Below are 21,051 nucleotides of genomic sequence, written 5' to 3' on the forward strand. Positions count from 1 at the left end.
GAACAAGCCAGTGCATAAAAATCCTCTGGAGTCCCAATATTGATAATTATCCCCAAAAAAGTTGCATCGTTGAAAAGGTACGCCAAAACGTAAGTAGCTTGCATGGCCACTTTTACGAAAACGGTTATACCATTTGAACAGAATGAGATATTACCGCCAAATTTAGCACCTCTTCCTCTTGGTGGCGCTATTACAATTAACAACGTAAACATGGCTCTAACTCTGGAACCAAAGGTCCGATCAACTTGACATTTCTCATGCAGTGTCTTTTTCCATGATGCCATCAAAGTCTACGAGGACAGTCGCATATCTTTAAAAACATGTCCGCCATCAACCAATCAAATTTCAGCAGCTAGTAGCTCGAGTTAAAAAAGGCCGATCAGAATGAAACTTGGTAGGCCAATTTGTCTCCTGGCCGAAGATGTCTGTGCAATATGTGCAATATGCCACCGGGAGGCGCTATCACGTTTTTCAGTAATGTAAATGGTTGTATATACGATTGTGTTTCACACAGACACACATTATTCATGCCATATGATCGACCTTTTTATTCTAAACAACTTTGCCTCAAGAAGCATCGGTGTGTGTTAAATTGTTTGTTAAATATGTACGATTATTTAACTAGTCCTAGGCCATCCAATCGGAACCATTGAAGAGAGATACTTTGGCATCTCGATATCAATAATGATCAACAGATGTTTGAACTTTCGATTCATCGTTACAACGGTACTGCAAAATGTACAAATGGGGTGTGGCATCTTTTACTTACATTTTATAACTTTTGAACGGAATGAGATATTATTACCAAATTTTTGCCACTTAGGAGCATAGACTGTAAAAAAAGATGGCCGACACCCCTTCGCTCTTTTCCATTGGTGAGAACTGAAGCCGCCAGTGTCCCGATATGGCGCTGACATCTTGGGACTTGAGTCTGCGCAGTTGCGATTTCGAGACCAGACCTGCGCAGTAGTGAGCAGGAAGTAAAGCCGCGAAATCAAGGCCCCGCCCTCACTCTCGCTGAATCAATCACAAGCACACGCCCCTTTTGACTTTTGACGGTGTGAAATAATTAATTATAGAAATTTAGATATTAAATTTAATGCTCCAATCTCCTCAGTCCTCCGAAGATCCCGAAAAAAAGTCAGTTGGTGCTTCAGTGACTACTTCGCTCAGAGAACCTGTCAATCACAGCTGTCAATCATGATGTCACAGCAGCGTTTTTATAGCATCAAATAACTAAAAACAAACTTATTTTGAAAACAAACACTTGAAATGACATCAACGTGATAGAAACGACAGTAAATGACAGAAACTATCTTTGGAAAAAAGATATGTGAAGTGTAATTTAATTGTTTAGTTGGTCTCACGTCCCGTTGAATAACATGGAGAGGCGGGGTTTATGACCTAACATGGGGAGGCGTGGTTTATGACCTATACTAGGACCAGCCACTGGGGGGCGATCGAGACGTTTTGGCTTCACTTTTGAGCGCTTGTGCGGCACACTTGCTTCGGAGGTCAATCTGAAAGCCAAAAACTGTGCACCTCTCCCACTTGGTATCCTAAAACCAGGGCTGGACTGGGGCGGGGGGTGGATGCGTGTTCGCTGTCCTTTTCTGCATGTCGCGGGCGCCGTTTTGTGGTCCGTTCTGCATAACACGGTTCGTTGTTCTTATCGCGGCCCATTCGGCACGTTTCGTGGCCAAACCACCGGCCCACTCGGGTCTCCCGATGACCATTACGCCCCTGATCGGCCCAAAAGTGCATCGGCCCACCGGAAAAATGCCCGGTATACCAGATTACCAGTCCAGCTTTGCCTAAAACAATCCCGAACTTAAAAAATGCCATATTTCTGTGCTACCTAGCATGGTGCTTCTGAGAATTAAGTCACATTAGCGTTGTTTTAAGTGCTGATGGATTGTCTAATTAATACTAATTAAATATGCAAGTGATATTAATAGCTTGAACTCCATAAATTGCTGCTTGCAGCTATATTTATATTTTGGGTCGTTAAAAAGGGTCATTTTTGGAGGTCAAAAGGTGGACATGTGTCATAAAAGCGTAAGAGAAGTGTTAAAACCAGTTGAAACTCAATTAAACTCCCAGTGCATGAATGCAACTCACAAGTAATAATGTAACACAGTTGATCTCTACTGGAAAATGTAGGTAAGTTAGTAGCGTCGCTACATGTAGTTAGCATCTCCCAAACACTGCTCGATCAAACCTGATAACACAGAATGAAAAACTATTATCTGAACTGCACATCACCCGTCACGTCACGGAAGAATGCATGTAAATACAAAAGCAACACAACCTTCAGCAAACGCTTTTACATTTACTTGCATGCAAATTTAAGGTGGGGTTGGAACAGATATTTCATCTCTGAATCTGTTAAAGCAATTTCTTTGAGACAGTGATATGTTCAGACAGGTCGTAGCTTCAGGGCGGTAACAGGAACCGGCATGTTTAAATGTTTCCTTTAATTCAGTGTCATTGTCGTCTCAAACATGGAGCTGAAAAGAACATCTCTTGTGCTGCTCGTCCTGTGTGCGGCGATTCTCACCAGCACTGAAGGTCAGTCACCATCCGCCCTTGATGCTCTGTGCTTCTTTATGCTAATTATAACAACGATGATGATCTATACTTTGAGATGAGATTGTTTGGATTGATTTGTCCTCATTCTGCTGTGGTGCACCCAGAAATGTGAATTCTGTCACCTTTGAAATCTTGCATTCATTTTTTGCATGAAATATCCCTAAGTAAGTGAAACTTCAGCTGTGTGAGCAACACACAGTTTATACAGTGAAGAAAACAACACAAACATGCGTTACATTCTTGCGTTCAAATCACTTGATATTAGCAATTATATATAATATTTAACAGTTATATATATATATAATTGTTAAATATTTAAAGATAACCATGTATCATTATTTCATCATTATATATTGAATTATTGTTATATGAGGGGCTTTCAGCAAATATTTGTATATGCGATTAAATGCGATTCATCGTGATTAATTAATCGGGACATCATGTAATTAATTCGATTAAACTTTTGAATTGATTGACAGCTCTAAAACATACTTTTAAATGTCAGGGTTTACACATAAGGCACACGTCACTTTAACCAACACTAAACTTCAAACTGGCTGTTTTCACCTTTAAGACTTCTGTGTAACGGGATTACGTCCTTAAAATACTAAATATAAGTAACTGTATTCCACAACAGTTACAGTGTAAATCATTGGTAATCAGAATACTGTTACATTCAAAAAGTATTTTTATTACTGAAGAGATTACTTTGCATTTTATTGTCATTTGTTTCATTTTATATTTAGTCTGTTGAGTTGGAAAACATTTATACAAATAAACTTTACATGTAAATGTTAACAGCCACGATTAAAAAAAATTATCAAGAAAAAAAAATGCAAATATTATTTACATTAAAATGCAAAATATTTAAAAAATATTTTTATAAAAAAAAATATATATATATATATTTTTTTCTTGATAATTTTTTTTTTTTATTGTGGCTGTTAACATATATATATATATGTATAAAAATATTTAAAATTTTTTGTAATATTTAAACAAAAATATTATTACTTTTTTGATTGTTTGAATTGTTTTGATTTTTTTTTTTGATTGTTTGAATTGTTTTGATTTTTTTGATTATTTGAATTGTTTTGATTTTTTGATTGTTTGAATTGTTTTGATATTTTTGATTATTTGAATTGTTTTGATTTTTTTGATTATTTGAATTGTTTTGATTTTTTGATTGTTTGAATTGTTTTGATTTTTTTGATTATTTGAATTGTTTTGATTTTTTGATTGTTTGAATTGTTTTGATTTTTAGATTATTTGAATTGTTTTGATTTTTTATTGTTTGAATTGTTTTGATTTTTTGATTATTTGAATTGTTTTGATTTTTTTATTGTTTGAATTGTTTTGATTTTTTTATTGTTTGAATTGTTTTGATTGTTTGAATTGTTTTGATTTTTTTATTGTTTGAATTGTTTTGATATTTTTTATTGTTTGAATTGTTTTGATTTTTTTATTGTTTGAATTGTTTTGATATTTTTTGATTATTTGAATTGTTTTGATTTTTTTATTGTTTGAATTGTTTTGATATTTTTTGATTATTTGAATTGTTTTGATTTTTTTATTGTTTGAATTGTTTTGATATTTTTTTATTGTTTGAATTGTTTTGATTTTTTATTGTTTGAATTGTTTTGATTTTTTTTATTGTTTGAATTGTTTTGATTTTTTTTATTGTTTGAATTGTTTTGATTTTTTTTATTGTTTGAATTGTTTTGATATTTTTTTTTGTTTGAATTGTTTTGATTTTTTGATTATTTGAATTGTTTTGATATTTTTTTATTATTTGAATTGTTTTGATATTTTTTGATTGTTTGAATTGTTTTGATATTTTTTTATTATTTGAATTGTTTTGATATTTTTTGATTATTTGAATTGTTTTGATATTTTTTGATTGTTTGAATTGTTTTGATTTTTTTATTGTTTGAATTGTTTTGATTTTTTTTATTGTTTGAATTGTTTTGATTTTTTGATTGTTTGAATTGTTTTGATTTTTTGATTGTTTGAATTGTTTTGATTTTTTGATTGTTTGAATTGTTTTGATATTTTTTGATTATTTGAATTGTTTTGATTTTTTGATCGTTTGAATTGTTTTGATTTTGTTTTTATTGTTTGAATTAGTTTTTCTGTCAAACTAATATCTCTACAAAATGGTTAAAACCACTTAAATTTTCTTTGCATAAGATATGTATATTTTGTTTTTCATAAAATGTATTTTTAATATAAATGTATTTTGTCTTACTGTACTACAGATGGTGTCACTTGTTATTAACATCTTTATAGTCAAAACAAGTGAAAAATATCTGCCAGTGCTGAAGAAGTAATCCAATATATACAGATTACATTACTGACCTTGAGTAATCTACAGCATGTATCCTGTAATCTGTAGTGGAGTACATTTCACAAGTAACCAACCCAATAAATGTTTGATTCCTCATGATCTGAGCACTTTCATTTCCACACATACAGGCTGAAAACAGATCGGTTTGTTCCCGCAGGTGGCATTCCCAACTGCTGTGTGAAGCTTTCCAAGAATATTCCCAAACATCTGTTGCTGCAAGTGTCCAGATACGAGATACAGACGAGATACGGCGCCTGTGACATGGATGCAGTGATGTGAGTGTTTAAACACGCATGACCGACGGTTATGAATCATTTGTGCTGAATATTTACTGAACGTTTACTGCTTTTCAGAATACATCTCAAAGGCAAAATACTCTGTGCTCATCCCAAACTGAAGGACCTCCTGAGGAAAATAGATCAAATTAAAAAAGCTAAAAAAAATGGGCATAAAAGCAAACAGGGAAATTAAATAAAAACTGTGATCTTGACATTGGCATTAAATGACGTGGCATTAATCTAAAGACTCTTTTTACTCCAGTTTATATGTTTTTTCTGATTTTTTATCAAATAAATACTTCTCAGTGTTGTCTGTGTGTTGTCTGTTATTCACATAATAACCACAAAAGTAAAAGCATGAACTGTTACTAAAGAGTCATCACTGTATGTTTCATCTTTACACCAGCAGGTGGCGACACATTTGAGTCATTGAATCATTAAAGCATTAGTTCAACTAGAGATGATAATTCAGTCATTGTTTACTCACCCTTGTGTTGTTGTAACTCTGTATCACTTTCTTTCTTGTTCTGAACACAAAGTGACGTCATACAATGGCAGTTTATTACATGTAGTTCAGGTCAAATGGAGTCACCCTTAAAACCAAAAACTTTTAGATATTCATGAATCATGAAAAAAAAAAAAAACATAGAATAATTATATTGAAAATTATATAATATGTTTGAATTGAATGTTCAAATTGTGCATGTTTGTTTTAATCTAGTAAAAAAATAAAAATGTTATCACCTCCGACAACCTTATTTATCAATGACACGTATGTGCACAACACCTTTTACATTTCTACTGTTTCATTCAAATATATTTCTATTCATTATTGATTTGTTTAGCACATATACAGTAGTGTGACAACATGCCCCGATATAGTTTCAGTGTCTGTTAAGTGAACTTAAATATACCCCACCCCCGGGAATGTAAAATAAATAAATACATACATAAATTATATATATATATATTGTAAAGACTTTAATGTTTGTGCCTAAACACTTACACACAAACACACACATGTGCACACACACACATGTACACACACACACCCACACACTTACACACAAACACACACATGTGCACACACACACCCACACACATGTACACACACACACACCCACACACACATGTACACACACACACCCACACACTTACATACAAACACACACATACACACACAAACACACACGTGCACACACACACACACTTGCACACACACACACATACACACATGTACACACACACACAGACACAAACACACACACACACACACACACACACACACACACACATTTGCACTTACACACACACATACACACAAACACACACGTGCGCACACACACACCCGCACACACACAAACACACATACACACACATATGCACTTACACACACACATGCGCACACACATACACACCCACACACACACTTACATACAAACACATATGCACACACACACACACACGCACATACACACAAAAACACACATGCATGTGCACACACACACTCACACACACATACAAACACTTACACACAAACACACACACACACACATATGCACATACAAACACACACACATATGCACACACTCACGCACACACTCACTCACTCACACACACAGTGATGCTCGTGCAACAGTCGCGCGGTGGAGGATGCGCACAACACGAGCAACAGCACACAGCTCATATACAGCAGCGGATTGTTGATCTAGTGTCGGAAATGTGTTTTAGAAAGACGGAATTAATTCAATCTCTCATTTGATGCTGATCGTGACGGAGCGGCGGAGACTGACAGGTGAGTGACTCCTGCTGCTCATTTCTGCGTCCATTCGGAGGGATCAGATCATACTCAAACAAATAAGCATTAAAACACAAGATATAGACTGAATACATCAACATGGGTCCTCCTGTGATATATGTCCTCATGTTATATATTATAACCGCGCGTCGATCAGACCTCTGTCGATGTTACTGGGATAAACTGGCACTGCTGGTTCCGGATGCGATGTTCTAATAAAACAGAGGAGACGCAAATCTGGAGCCCATATGGAGAAAAACGGCTGGCCGGTGAAATGCACCTCAGACAGATGTTCGGATCCAACAGGGATCATAGAGAACTGATTAAGGGCATATGCGAACGGAACCGCTTCATTCGGGTTTTGGATGCGGCTCATGGGTTTATAGACACATGGGATATTTGCCTCATGCATATTGACCTCGATATGATGTGGAAACAGCATGTGTGTGTGTAACCGGGAATACACGCGTAATATAACCGAGACACTGAAACCTGAGGCAACATCAGAGCTGATTGATTATTGATCATATATGGAGCTTTTATTAGGAAAGGACTGACTGGTACCCGAGTAGAGGTCTCTCTCTCTCTCTCTCTCTCTCTCTCTCTCTCTCTCTTTCTATATATATATATATATATATATATATATATATATATATATATATATATATCTATCTCTAGCTCTCTCTCTAGCTCTCTCTATCTCTAGCTCTCTCTCTCTCTCTCTCTCACTTCCTCTACCTGTCAATCATGTGCACATTAAAATGTTTACAATTTCTCTAGAAAACCATATGTTTTAAAACACCTTTGACCTGTAATAAACGATAGTATAAATGACCGTACGATTCATATTGACATTTATTTTTATTTTTATAGTATTTTAGGGGTCTGTAAAGGGGTTTTCTGATTCTGGAAGACCTAATATAAATAATATACATATTTTGGTAACTTTCATGAATAAATTGAACAAACATTATCCCCCTCTATAATGCTGAACAGATCATGAATGTACCAGATATATGTAATAAATATAAATATACTGAGTTTTTTAGTCCATTGACCCCATATTGAAAACACTTGAATTGTCAATGCTCCATAATGTAGATGAGTAGATGTGAGGTCTATCTTATATCACGATGCGAATCATTTTATATCACAATAACGATAAATATCATGATATATATAAATATATATATATATCAGGAAAATTGCCTTGCCGGCAGGTCATCCCCGCCTTCCTCGACCTGGGAGGAGACAGGAGGGGAACACAAAAAAAGGAAAGGCCAACTTGTAGCAACAGGGTGCGCCGTCGCACTGTCGCGTGGTCCCTGATAACTCCTCCACACTCACAGGCGGATGACAGCCGCTCCTCCTCAGGCGGACCGGAGTCAAACCTCCGACCCCCAGTGGACAGGACGCTCCTTCTCGGGCGGACTGGAGTCAAACCTCCGACCCCCAGTGGACAGGACGCTCCTTCTCGGGCGGACTGGAATCAAACCTCCGACCCCCAGCGGACAGGACGCTCCTTCTCGGGCGGACTGGAGTCAAACCTCCGACCCCCAGCGGACAGGACGCTCCTCCTCGGGCGGACCGGAGTCAAACCTCCGACCCCCAGCGGACAGGACGCTCCTCCTCGGGTGGACCGGAGTCAAACCTCCGACCCCCAGTGGACAGAACGCTCCTCCGCTTTTCTGGCAGCACGTGGGGACCCCTGGCAGTGAATCCATCGCTCCAGGAGGTCGGAGAGTCCCGTCTCGCCTCGCCTGGCGGATGACAGCCGTTCCCCGCGTCCAGGCAGTCGGGCTACTCCGTCCCATGGCAGATGGCAGCGGTTCTCCCCTGGGTGGTCGGCAGTGTCGAGGACTCTACGACGGGCCTCCCTCATGGGTTTCGGCACCAATGTAAGGGGGGTACAAGGGAGAGGAGGAGGCGAGAACCGGCTTAACAATATAAAAAATATTGAATTAAATAAAAAGACACACACATACAGACAGAGCAGCTGCCCGTTATGCTCTCTCTCTCTCTCTCGAGCTGCCGTCTCCGGGCACCTTTATCCCTCGCTCACCTCATCAGGCTGATTGGGGTCCGGGCATCCGTCATTCCGCCCGGCTACGCCCTCCTACGCGCTACACACTTTAAAAATAAATAATTAAATAGGTCTCGTAAGTTTTGTGGTCTGCGACAGGATATCGAGAGAAGCCGAACTGAGTAGTGCGAGTGATGCACTTTCCTGCATGTCAGATGAGAAGCGAATTACATATATTACGAATGAATTACATGGTATGCTGATTAATTAAACACAATTAATCGCGTACATAAATATTTGCTTAGAAAGCAAAATAACAATAATTCAATATATCAAGGTATAAATGGTATAATAATTATAAATAGTTTATAATTCTGTTTTGGAGCATCTCGGTTGTGTCGTGTCGTAAATGTTCTGTTTTTAAGTCACTGTGTCAAGTTATACGTAGTTTGAAACTTAGAAAACATTGAGATCTTGAGATCCCTGCATTCAGATTTGCGCTCCATCAAGCTGTGCTTGAATGCAAGAACGTGTTCTTATCTTGTGCTGTCTGCTGTCAGGAAGTGTGTTTGTTCTCTGTATAAGCTGCTCGTTGCCTATACAGCTGGAGTTTCACTTACTGCCCCCTGGAGAACACAGGTGGTACTACAATCTTGAATTGCTTAGATATAATCTAAGCGATTAGGTATCCTTATTACGGTTCGGGTACATGATTAACTGCGTACATTTTTTAAAATGTTATTTTTAGTATAATTAATCGCACTGAATTAACACTTTAAATCAACAGCCCTAATTAATATACAATTTAATAAATTTAAAGATACCCAGTTGTCACTATTTTAATGTCAGGGGTGTTGTGTATAATAAAAAAAAACGCAATAGCTGAAAGTGGGCCGCGATATGATGTAGGGGCTGCGCAATGGTGCTGTATGCCGAAGGGGACAGCGAAACACATGGCCACAAACCACACCACCCCAAACCCCACTCGACAGGTTTGTTCTTTGTTCCCAGTTCACCCCTGACCCCTGTATTGACATTTATGATTGTTAATCAGATGTGTTTTTTAAATATTGATTATTAAAGAACGTATAGAGCAATAGTAGCATCTTGAATATCAAACTTAAAGATGATGTATGTGATTTTAGCCGTTCTACTTCCACAAGACTGAGCAGTTCAACTCAGAATTGTTAAAAACAACTGCAGCAGAATAGCGCCCTCAACTGACAACTGTTATGAATTACATGGCATAAGAATGGCATTAAGCCTCAATAATGTGAATGGCATCACTATGAGAAGGTGCAAAATGATTGACAGGTCGAAAGCGTTGTTTGCCGTTTACAGAGTCTAGAGCGGTCAATACGTGCATCTTATCACGTGACTTGATGAGCACGTTACCGTGGTAACGAAGGCTTCATGGCATTCACCGCGGCATCCACACACAACTCACCTCGCGCCCCACCGAGAGCAAGAACAACATTATAGCGACCACGAGGAGGTTACCCCATGTGACTCTACCCTCCCTAGCAACCGGGCCAATTTGGTTGCTAATGAGACCTGACTGGAGTCACTCAGCACGTCCTGGATTCAAACTCACATCTCCAGGTGTGATAGCCAGCGCCAATACTCGCTGAGATACCCAGACACCCCTGTGGCTATTCTTTTGAAATGATGTGTATTTTAGTGTTTACGGATTGGTCACATTCACTGCCAATGTACTAACGTCACTGTAATCGCATTTGTTATATGACAGGATATAAACATTCTGCCACAAATGCTGTTAATTGAGCTTAACTTGCATGGAACCCGGAATATTCCTTCAGGTAGGAGCAGCATCGCTGACAAAAGAGCATGACTGCCAGTGGTAAATTATCCAAATAATTACGGTAACAATGCATGGTAGGTTTCATGTTAGTCTGATGGGTTTCATTTTTTAGAAAAAGACCTAGTTTTGGGGGAATTCCTGGGGTTTGTTTATTGGTCTAAATTTTGTTTCTGTTTGTAGTCTGTTTCAGTAGATGCTCCAGAACACAGAATGTGGAGACGGAAACTTTGCGTTCTTTTTGAGAGCTGTGTGTTCTTCAACTCTATCTAGACCAGACTGAACCTCAGGACCACACAAGGACCGTGGCTTCAGGGTTTTCTGACGGTCACTAAAAGAATAGATATTCTCAGATATCTCAAATCTACTCTCTTTGGTTCATGAATCATGGATTATTCTTCTGAAGTGAAGAGGAGTTACTTCGGTGACCATGATTACTGACAGAGCTGGAATACTAGAGACTAATCTCGTTTATTTGGGCAAACTCAATTACAGTAACCAATCCCTCATGTAAATGGAGCAGCCTGTAATTCGTTTTGCTGCTGGACTTGTGTTGACCTCAACAACGCTCTGTGCAGTTTAGATTGTCTCAACCAGTCTCAAGAACACACAAAGCTGTTGGAAGAATTCAGCCCAATGCGTGTCCAATAAGGAGCAGTATCTCCTTTATATTTGGAGTTGAAATGGCTCGACCCGGCTCTGGCGTTGTGGTGTCGATGGGGGCGGGGATGGGCTATTCGTCTCAGAGCATGGCCCGTGTGGTGGTCTGGGAATGGTTGAATGAACACAGTCGTTGGAGGCCGTACAGCGCCGCCGTCTGTCATCACATCGAAAACATTCTGAAGGGCGACATGAGAGGAACCGTCATACTGGGGCAAGTGGATCCACAGCTGGCACCCTACGTGATAGACCTGCAGTCCATGCATCAGTTCAGACAGGACACAGGTGAGCAACACACACTACACTACAGTGTTGATCAGATGTTTGTATGATGCTGTTGCTGTAGGTCACTGTCAGGACACAACTCAGCTGTATGTTGTATAAAGGTTTGCCTTGGTGTGAGTGTGTGTGTTCAGTACAAGAGTACAACGTTTAAAGTGAACGTGTGTCAGCAATTAACCTTTTTATTAAGGGGCAAAGTTTTCCCCCTCAAAATTATTTTCTTTTAATTTAAAAGCTTTTTTCTAACCGTATGAAAACACTAGGGCTGTCCATTGATTAAAGTCTTTAAGTCGAATTAATTACATGACATGCCAATTAATTAATCAAATTAATCACATATATGTATCGTAAAGTATTTGCTGAGAGAGACCCCCCAAATAAAGATAATTAAATGAGATTGTATGTATATTTACAGTGGCAAGAAAAAGTTTGTGAACCCTTTGAAATTAGCTGGTATTCTGCATTAATTGTTCATAAAAAGTGATCATCAAAGTAACAAGTGTAAACACAATGTTCTTAAGCTAACAGCACACAAATAATTATAATCTTTTATGTCTTTATTGAACACATCCCATTAAACAGTCACAGTGCTGTGGAAAAAGTAAGTGAACCCCTAGGCTAAATACGTCTATAAAAGCTAATTAGTTCTATCAGTAAAGATGATTGGAATTATTACAAATGTAGAGATATTATGTAGAGGTATGATATTTGCCGTAAGCCCAGGTGGTCGTGGCGTAGTGGTCTAAACTAAAGCACATAACTGGTAATCAGAAGGTTGCTGGTTCGATCCCCACAGCCACCATCATTGTGTCCCTGAGCAAGTCACTTAACTCCAGGGGGGGATTGTCCCTGTAATAAGTGCACTGTAAGTTGCTTTGGATAAAAGCGTCTGCCAAATGCATAAATGTAAATGTAAATGTCCTACTGTTCAGCGCTCAGATGCTTGCTTGAACCATCAGATCCTGCCGGAGGTCATGATAGCAGGGGAGCGTAGTCTCCCTGCTAGAACAACCGCTTACACTTCCATAGTCAGGGGTTGGCAAACCTGAATCCAATTAATGAAACGAGATTGGAGGTGTGGGTTAGAGCAACTTTAACTTATAAATATTTTCAGTTTGCTGTTCACAAGAAGCGTCTGCTGACGTGGACCATGCATCACAAAAAAGATCTCAAAAGACCTACGATCAAGAATTGATGCTTTGCATAGAGCTGGAAAGGGTTACAAAGTTAGCTGGAAGAGTTTAGATGTTCATCTGTCCACAGTGAGACAAACTGTCTATAAATGGAGATGATTTAGTACTATAGGTACTCTCACTAGAAGTGTCCGTTAGATATTCATCTGTCCACAGTTAGACAAACTGTCTATAAATGGAGATGATTTAGTACTATAGTTACTCTCACTAGAAATGGCCGTTAGATATTCATCTGTTCACAGTTAGACAAACTGTCTATAAATGGAGATGATTTAGTACTATAGGTACTCTCACTAGAAGTGTCCGTTAGATATTCATCTGTTCACAGTTAGACAAACTGTCTATAAATGGAGATGATTTAGTACTATAGTTACTCTCACTAGAAGTGGCCGTTAGATATTCATCTGTTCACAGTTAGACAAACTGTCTATAAATGGAGATGATTTAGTACTATAGGTACGCTCTCTAAAAGTGGCTGTTAGATAATCATCTGTCCACAGTTAGACAAACTGTCTATAAATGGAGATGATTTAGTACTATAGGTACTCTCACTAGAAGTGTCCGTTAGATATTCATCTGTTCACAGTTAGACAAACTGTCTATAAATGGAGATGATTTAGTACTATAGTTACTCTCACTAGAAGTGGCCGTTAGATATTCATCTGTTCACAGTTAGACAAACTGTCTATAAATGGAGATGATTTAGTACTATAGGTACGCTCTCTAAAAGTGGCTGTTAGATATTCATCTGTCCACAGTTAGACAAACTGTCTATAAATGGAGATGATTTAGTACTATAGGTACTCTCTCTAAAAGTGGCTGTTAGATATTCATCTGTCCACAGTGAGACAAACTGTCTATAAATGGAGATGATTTAGTACTATAGGTACTCTCACTAGAAGTGTCCATTAGATATTCATCTGTTCACAGTTAGACAAACTGTCTATAAATGGAGATGATTTAGTACTATAGGTACTCTCTCTAGAAGTGGCCGTTAGATATTCATCTGACCACAGTTAGACAAACTGTCTATAAATGGAGATGATTTAGTACTATAGGTACTCTCTCTAGAAGTGGCCGTTAGATATTCATCTGTCCACAGTTAGACAAACTGTCTATAAATGGAGATTATTTAGTACTATAGGTACTCTCACTAGAAGTGGCCGTTAGATATTCATCTGTTCACAGTTAGACAAACTGTCTATAAATGGAGATGATTTAGTACTATAGGTACTCTCTCTAAAAGTGGCTGTTAGATATTCATCTGTCCACAGTTAGACAAACTGTCTATAAATGGAGATGATTTAGTACTATAGGTACTCTCTCCAGAAGTGGCCGTTAGATATTCATCTGTTCACAGTTAGACAAACTGTCTATAAATGGAGATGATTTAGTACTATAGTTACTCTCACTAGAAGTGGCCGTTAGATATTCATCTGTTCACAGTTAGACAAACTGTCTATAAATGGAGATGATTTAGTACTATAGTTACTCTCACTAGAAGTGGCCGTTAGATATTCATCTGTTCACAGTTAGACAAACTGTCTATAAATGGAGATGATTTAGTACTATAGGTACTCTCTCTAAAAGTGGCTGTTAGATATTCATCTGTCCACAGTTAGACAAACTGTCTATAAATTTAGTACTATAGGTACTCTCACTAGAAGTGGCCGTTAGATATTCATCTGTTCACAGTTAGACAAACTATCTATAAATGGAGATGATTTAGTACTATAGTTACTCTCACTAGAAGTGGCCGTTAGATATTCATCTGTTCACAGTTAGACAAACTGTCTATAAATGGAGATGATTTAGTACTATAGGTACTCTCTCTAAAAGTGGCTGTTAGATATTCATCTGTCCACAGTTAGACAAACTGTCTATAAATGGAGATGATTTAGTACTATAGGTACTCTCTCTAGAAGTACCCATCCAGTCACGATGACTCAAAGGGAATACCGCAGAATGCTCAGTGAGGTAAAAAAGAGCCCTAGAGTGACAGATAAAGACTTGAAGGAATCACTGGTACTGGTTAACATCTCTGTTCATGAGTCTACTATACAGAAAACATTAAACAGGTGTGTGTTCATGGCAGGACATCAGGAAGGAAGCCGCTGCTTTCCAACAAAAACATTTCTGCGCACCTGAAGTTTGTCAAAGACCACATTGAATTCCTTTCCCATGTGAGTTTTTCCTGTACTGACAGATCCCTCAGCATGAGTTCTTTAATGCACGCTGTAACTTTAATAAATGTCACCTTACACTTCACAGCAGATGCACTGGAGGACAGATTATCTATATATTATCAAACATACTGGCTATGTGCGCCGCCATATTATTTACTTTGCAGTGCACCATGGGATTCTGAGTTCATTAAGCATGGAAGGTTCTAAAAACATACATCGTACGTGCGAAAGTGTTAATTGCATTAATGATTTTAATGCATTATTTTTTATATAAAGTTAAATCCAAAGTCTTTGAAAAAACACAACATTTATGTCAAATACTTTCATTAAATCTATACATTTTAAATCAAATTGCAATTGAAATAGAAAATTATATTAACTACACGTTCAATAAAACTTGCACACACACACACACACACACACACACACACACACACACACACACACACACACACACACACACACACACACACACACAGTCACACACACACACACTTGTTGAGCACCATCTTTCTGATTTTGTGCATCATCTTTCCATGTTCACTCTTTAATTAATATTTCATGATCTCTTCATCATATTTTGTCGTGTTTGTGCTCGTTTGAATCGGGATATTCTGCTGTAAGTTACTATATGTCATTGTTTATGTTACATGTATGTTTCGGGAAGTAATAAGGAAAAACGTGATAAACACACACTCCTGTTTATTATATTCATGTGTGTCTGTGAGTTTCATACAGTAAAACTCACTGCAGTTTGACCTCTGAGTGAAATAAATCTGTAAAGTGAGATCTTACTAACGATATGCAAAAGAAATGCAATTATTGTATATTTTTTGTTTTCCACAGGGAGTGTGGAATTCCACAGGGATATATATATATATATGTTTTGCAGGTAATTTCTATACCAAATAAGGAGTTAACTGTCATAAAAATGTTTTATTGCTGATATGATGGCAAACAGAACTTCTGTTCGGTTATTGATCGGATGTACAGGAAGTTTATTTTCATTTTAAGAATTTTTCAGTTTAAGGACGTTTTTGCTTTGCATTTCCAACAATAAGCACTGTTGGGACTGTTGTGTCATCACATGATGTCCAATTTAAAATCTTTAAAATAAAAAAAACAGACCTGTGTCAGAGTAAAACCTGACTGAACCTAATAAGAGAATTTTATACGGTTCTGGTCCACCAACTTTAATCTGTGAGTGTGTGAAACCTGAAACCACTCGAGAGAAACGATAATATTCTCAATTGTATGTCTGAACGCTTATTTTAGATGTCCTGGTTTTCCCAAACGGAGAACTCTTAATAGACTGAGTGTGCTGAGATTCATCCGTGTGTGTCCCTCCTTCACTCCTTGGGTCTGTGGTTTCCTCATGTGCAGTACGGATGCAGTCTGTTAAAGTCTAATAAACAGCAGCTGTCGGTAAGGTCATAGTTGAGTACATTTATTATTAAAAATGGAAAGAAAATGACAAGACCCGAATGTCCTTGGTTCCATGAGCTTATTTCATGTGGGACACAAGCAGAACAGAGTTTGATGGTTGTGGGTGGTTGCCCGTGTCAGCAATAAAAAATCCTGGACACAAATTTTCATTGTCAAATAGTCATTTGATCTCATTTAACGTGACATGAGATCAGTCCAGAGGCACTCCAGACTTCCCAAACAGCTTCAGGTGATGTAGATCACGAAGTATGGGGGAATTATAATGCAAAAATGCAAAATAAGTAAATACAGAAGCACTGTCGTGCTCCAATTCCCAGTGCGCTGTAAGTCCTCGTGGTGGCGTAGTGACTCGCCTCAATCCGGTTGGCAGAGGATGAATCTCAGTTGCCTCCACGTCTGAGACCGTCAATCTGCACATCTTATCACGTGACTTGTTGAGCGTTACCATGGAGACGTAGCACGTGTGGAGGCTTCACGCTATTCTCCGCGGCATCCACGCACAACTTACCACCCCCCGAGAGCGAGAACCACATTATAACGACCATGAGGAGGTTACCCCACGTGACTCTACCCTGCCTAGCAACCGGCCCAATTTGGTTGCTAAGGAGACCTGACTGGAGTCACTCAGCACACCCTGGATTCAAACTCACGACTCCAGTTGTGTTAGTTAGCGTCAACTTAGTTATTATCTCCCCAATCTGGAACGCCCAATTCCCAATGCGCTCTAAGTCCTCGTGGTGGAGTAGTGACTCGCCTCAATCGGCGTCAGAGACTGTCAATCTGTGCATCTTATCACGTGACTTGTTGAGCACGTTACCGTGGAGACGTAGTGCGTGTGGAGGCTTCACGCTATTCTCCGCGGCATCCACGCACAACTCACCACACACCCCGCCGAGAGCGAGAACCACATTATAGCGACGACGAGGAGGTTACCCCATGTGACTCTACCCTCCCTAGCAACCAGGCCAATTTGGTTGCTAAGGAGACCTGACTGGAGTCACTCAGCACACCCTGGATTCAAACTAGCGAACTAGTGAACTTAATAAAAAAGGTATTTTTAAAAGATAATGTTGTCCTCTTTATTGTTAGTAAGCTCGTTTAATACAACCTTTTAACTCGGGGTACAAGCTGAATAATAAGTTAAGAGCAAATGATTAATCGCCAAATAATTGGTTTAATAACCATTATATTAATCGATCGTTAGTTACAGAACTAGTTCTGGTTGGTCAAAAGACTCCTGCACCCTCAAGTATCTGACTGGAGTCCCTCCTTCAAAGTCCTGTAAGTCTATGGGGTTTTCAGGTTTAAATGGGAAGTGTGAACTGCAACACATTATTTGAAGGATCATTCATGTCTGGAGCAGGACCACTTACACACTGACAGTATGAGTAATAGTTTTAGTAATGCTTCACTTTACAGATACCACTAATAAGTTATAATGAAAGACTAGAGAGAAAGGGGTTTTGGATTGTGTGGTTAATGAAAATCAGAGCAGACAGTGTTTGAGAGTGTTTGAGTGTCTCTCTGAAGATCGGCTTTGATTTCTTGCCAGACTGAATTGATCTGTTTGTCTCAAGAGAGCGACTGTGTTTTACTGAGCTGTTGTACATGTCTCTCTCTCTCTCGCTCTCTCTCTCACACACTCACTCACACACACACACACACACACACACACACACACACACACACACACACACACACACACACACACACAGAAAGAAAGATATTTAAAAACTGACACTGTCTGCGATCATCTGTTTTGTTCAGTTGACTGGTGTGATCAGTGATGTACAGTATTGTAATTTGAGGTAGTTTAAGGAATGATAATGTTAATTTGTAGTTGTCATACAGTAATGTAAACCACAAAAGATGCTAAATTTATTCATTATGAGTTAAGCTCAACCGCCAGCATTTTTTGGCATAATGTACAGTACAGAAACTGCCCTTCTTAGGGTGACAAATGACTTATTGATGGTGGAGGATGCTGGAGAGTCCGTTAGCGTATATAGTCCAGCATTTGATACAGTTGATCATTCGTTTTTAATCATTAACATGAAAGAAATGGGTAGAAATATCTGGCTTGGCTTTAGACTGGTTTGTTAGAGATGAGATGTCCAGTAAATTGTGGTGTGCCGCAAGGCTCCGTGTTAGGGCCAATTTAGTTTTCTCAATATGTGTTTCCACTTGGTTCTGTGATTCCAAAATGCAACATACATGTTGCAAATCCCAAACATACATACATAAAACATACATATATGCCGCTAAATCCCAATGATCTGACTAATTTAAATGTTCTTGAAGCGTGTATAGCAGATTTAAAAACAAGGATGGCGTGCAATTTTCTGCAGATAAATACAGATAAATCAGAAGATGTTATAATCGGTCATGGTTTTAAAAAATCAGATTGAGTCAGCACTTAATCCTATGAATATTTGTAGTCTGACCTGTGATGCACATAGAGCTGCATTTTATTTATACAGGTTATTATTATTATTGCGTATGAGTGAGTGTGTGTGTTGTTGACTTTGGCCGTTATGTTTGGGGTCAGTGTGGATCACCTCAGGGACACTAGTTGCCATGCCAGTATTTTCACTGCTCTGTTTTGACCGTGAGAAACTTGTCAAAGAGCTGACGTGTGTGTGTGTGTGTATTGTGTGAATTCAGCGCTTTCGAAGGCCTCTGTATGTGGTGTGTGGTCATGAATGTGTGTGTGTGCTCTTTAAATACATGTCTGTGTCTACTGGATGGTCGTGTAAGTGTTTTTCGTGGGAAGTTTTCGTGTGTAGTGTCTCATACCTGTGGATTCTTACTGAGAATGAAACTTATCTTTGTGTGAGAGTGTGTGTGTGTGTGTGTGTGTGTGTCTGTGTGTGTGTGTATGTGTGTGTGTGTGTGTGAGTGAGTGTGTGTGTCTGTGTGAGTGAGTGAGTGCGTGTGCGTGTGTGAGTGTGTGTCTGTGTCTGTGTGTGTGTGTGAGTGTGTGTGTGAGTGAGTGTGGGTGTGTGTGTATGTGCGTGTGTGTATGTGTGTGTATGTGTGAGTGAGTGTGTGTGTGTGTGTGTATGTGCATGTGTGTGTATGTGTGTGTGTGTATGTGTATGTGTGTGTGTGTGAGTGTGTGTGTGTATGTGTGTGTGTGTGAGAGTGTGTGTCTGTGTGTGTGTGTGTGTGAGTGAGTGAGTGTGTGTGTGTATGTGTGTGTGTGAGAGTGTGTGTCTGTGTGTGTGTGTGTGTGAGTGAGTGTGTGTGTCTGTGTGAGTGAGTGCGTGTGTGTGTGTCTGTGTGTGTGTGTGTGTGTGTGTGTGTGTGTGTGTAACATCTGTAGTATCAGTTCCCTGCAACCCTTCTCTCTACTCATATATTCATTGGAAATGATGGTCTATTTTCTCTTGTTCTCTGAGGACAAAGATTCAGACAGTGGACGCTCACACAGGGTTCATACAGAACATGTGTCTATCATCTTACTTTGACTATCATCATAAGGTCTGGTCATCATTGAAGCTTATTCTGGCAAGGTCTGGACGATATATATAATGTGAATATCGTGATTATTTTAATGCGCTTTTTATTTCATTTTTGTAACCATCAGATGAACATTTAGATACAATGTTTACACTCTGCAGCAAGTCAAACTATCAATGACTTAATTAACCCTTTATGCTCTGAAGGTGTTTTTAAAGATTTCCTGTTTCAGTGGAATACCCAAAATGAAAGACTTATAACTCGACAAAACAAACAAGGAGGGTCAAGTGTTTGGTATCAAAATATTTGTAATGATATAGATTATAATTCATTCTAAAACTCTCAGCCTAAGAAACTGCTGAAAAATCACACTCACATCATCGTGTCCAAAAACATCTCCAAACAAATAAAAGATAATAATTGTACATAAGAACTAATTACACATGCAAACACAACAATGACTAAAGGTTTGCATAGCATGCATTCATGATTTTAGTCATGAGATTTCACAGAATGAGTTTCATTCTGTGTCATTTGAGTCATTGGTTGTCACGGCGTGTCTGATTGACAGGAACAACAGGTGAGACTGATAGTCTGAGCAGACAGAACGAATGTGTGGGTGCTTGAGCATTTAGGCCTACATTATTTAATTTCTTTTTTCGTTCTTTGAATTAGTTAATTATATTCATTTAAATCTTTTGATTATTCATATCTTAATTTTTTTAATATTTTTTTATAAATAGTAGATCTATTAATCGCGATTAAGAAAAATTTATGCGTCAAGCTTTTTAAATGAATCGCATGCGATTGACGTGATCATTCCGACAGCTCTAGATGTTTTATGTTCTGTTTAATTTTCGTGAAGTTACAAGTGAAAACGCAGCTGTGGTGGGGGGTGGGGCCGCTCGTGATGCTGCACACCCAGCCTCTAATCAGGCTAATCAAGCCCTTGAGAGGGATAAAGA

General features: G+C 38.5%; 2 protein-coding genes across 2 annotated transcripts in view; both read left to right on the forward strand.

The window, feature by feature from the left end:
• Positions 1-2,503: 2,503 nt before the first annotated feature.
• On the forward strand, positions 2,504-5,960 carry LOC127621437 (C-C motif chemokine 28-like). The gene is made up of 3 exons (XM_052095024.1): positions 2,504-2,571; positions 5,097-5,214; positions 5,293-5,960. The coding sequence occupies exons 1-3, from the start codon at positions 2,505-2,507 to the stop codon at positions 5,408-5,410; spliced, it is 303 nt and encodes a 100-aa protein (XP_051950984.1). The 5' UTR covers position 2,504; the 3' UTR covers positions 5,411-5,960.
• A 796-nt stretch (positions 5,961-6,756) lies between these two features.
• LOC127621439 (E3 ubiquitin-protein ligase DTX1-like) overlaps positions 6,757-21,051 on the forward strand; it is an 81,647-nt gene continuing 67,352 nt past the window's right edge. Inside the window, exons 1-2 of the mRNA XM_052095025.1 lie at positions 6,757-7,012; positions 11,041-11,802. Of these exons, the coding sequence (XP_051950985.1) occupies positions 11,541-11,802 (262 nt within the window). The 5' untranslated portion in view covers positions 6,757-7,012; positions 11,041-11,540. The remainder of the gene's footprint in view (positions 7,013-11,040; positions 11,803-21,051) is intronic.

This window comes from Xyrauchen texanus, chromosome 27, assembly GCF_025860055.1.
Source record: "Xyrauchen texanus isolate HMW12.3.18 chromosome 27, RBS_HiC_50CHRs, whole genome shotgun sequence".
Taxonomy (NCBI): domain Eukaryota; kingdom Metazoa; phylum Chordata; class Actinopteri; order Cypriniformes; family Catostomidae; genus Xyrauchen; species Xyrauchen texanus.

Coding starts and splice junctions, on each gene's coding strand:
- LOC127621437 (XM_052095024.1), top strand. CDS start 2,505: ATGGAGCTGAAAAGAACATCTCTTGTGCTGCTCGTCCTGTGTGCGGCG. Junction 2,572..5,096: donor GATTCTCACCAGCACTGAAG/GTCAGTCACCAT, acceptor TTGTTCCCGCAG/GTGGCATTCCCAACTGCTGT. Junction 5,215..5,292: donor TGTGACATGGATGCAGTGAT/GTGAGTGTTTAA, acceptor ACTGCTTTTCAG/AATACATCTCAAAGGCAAAA.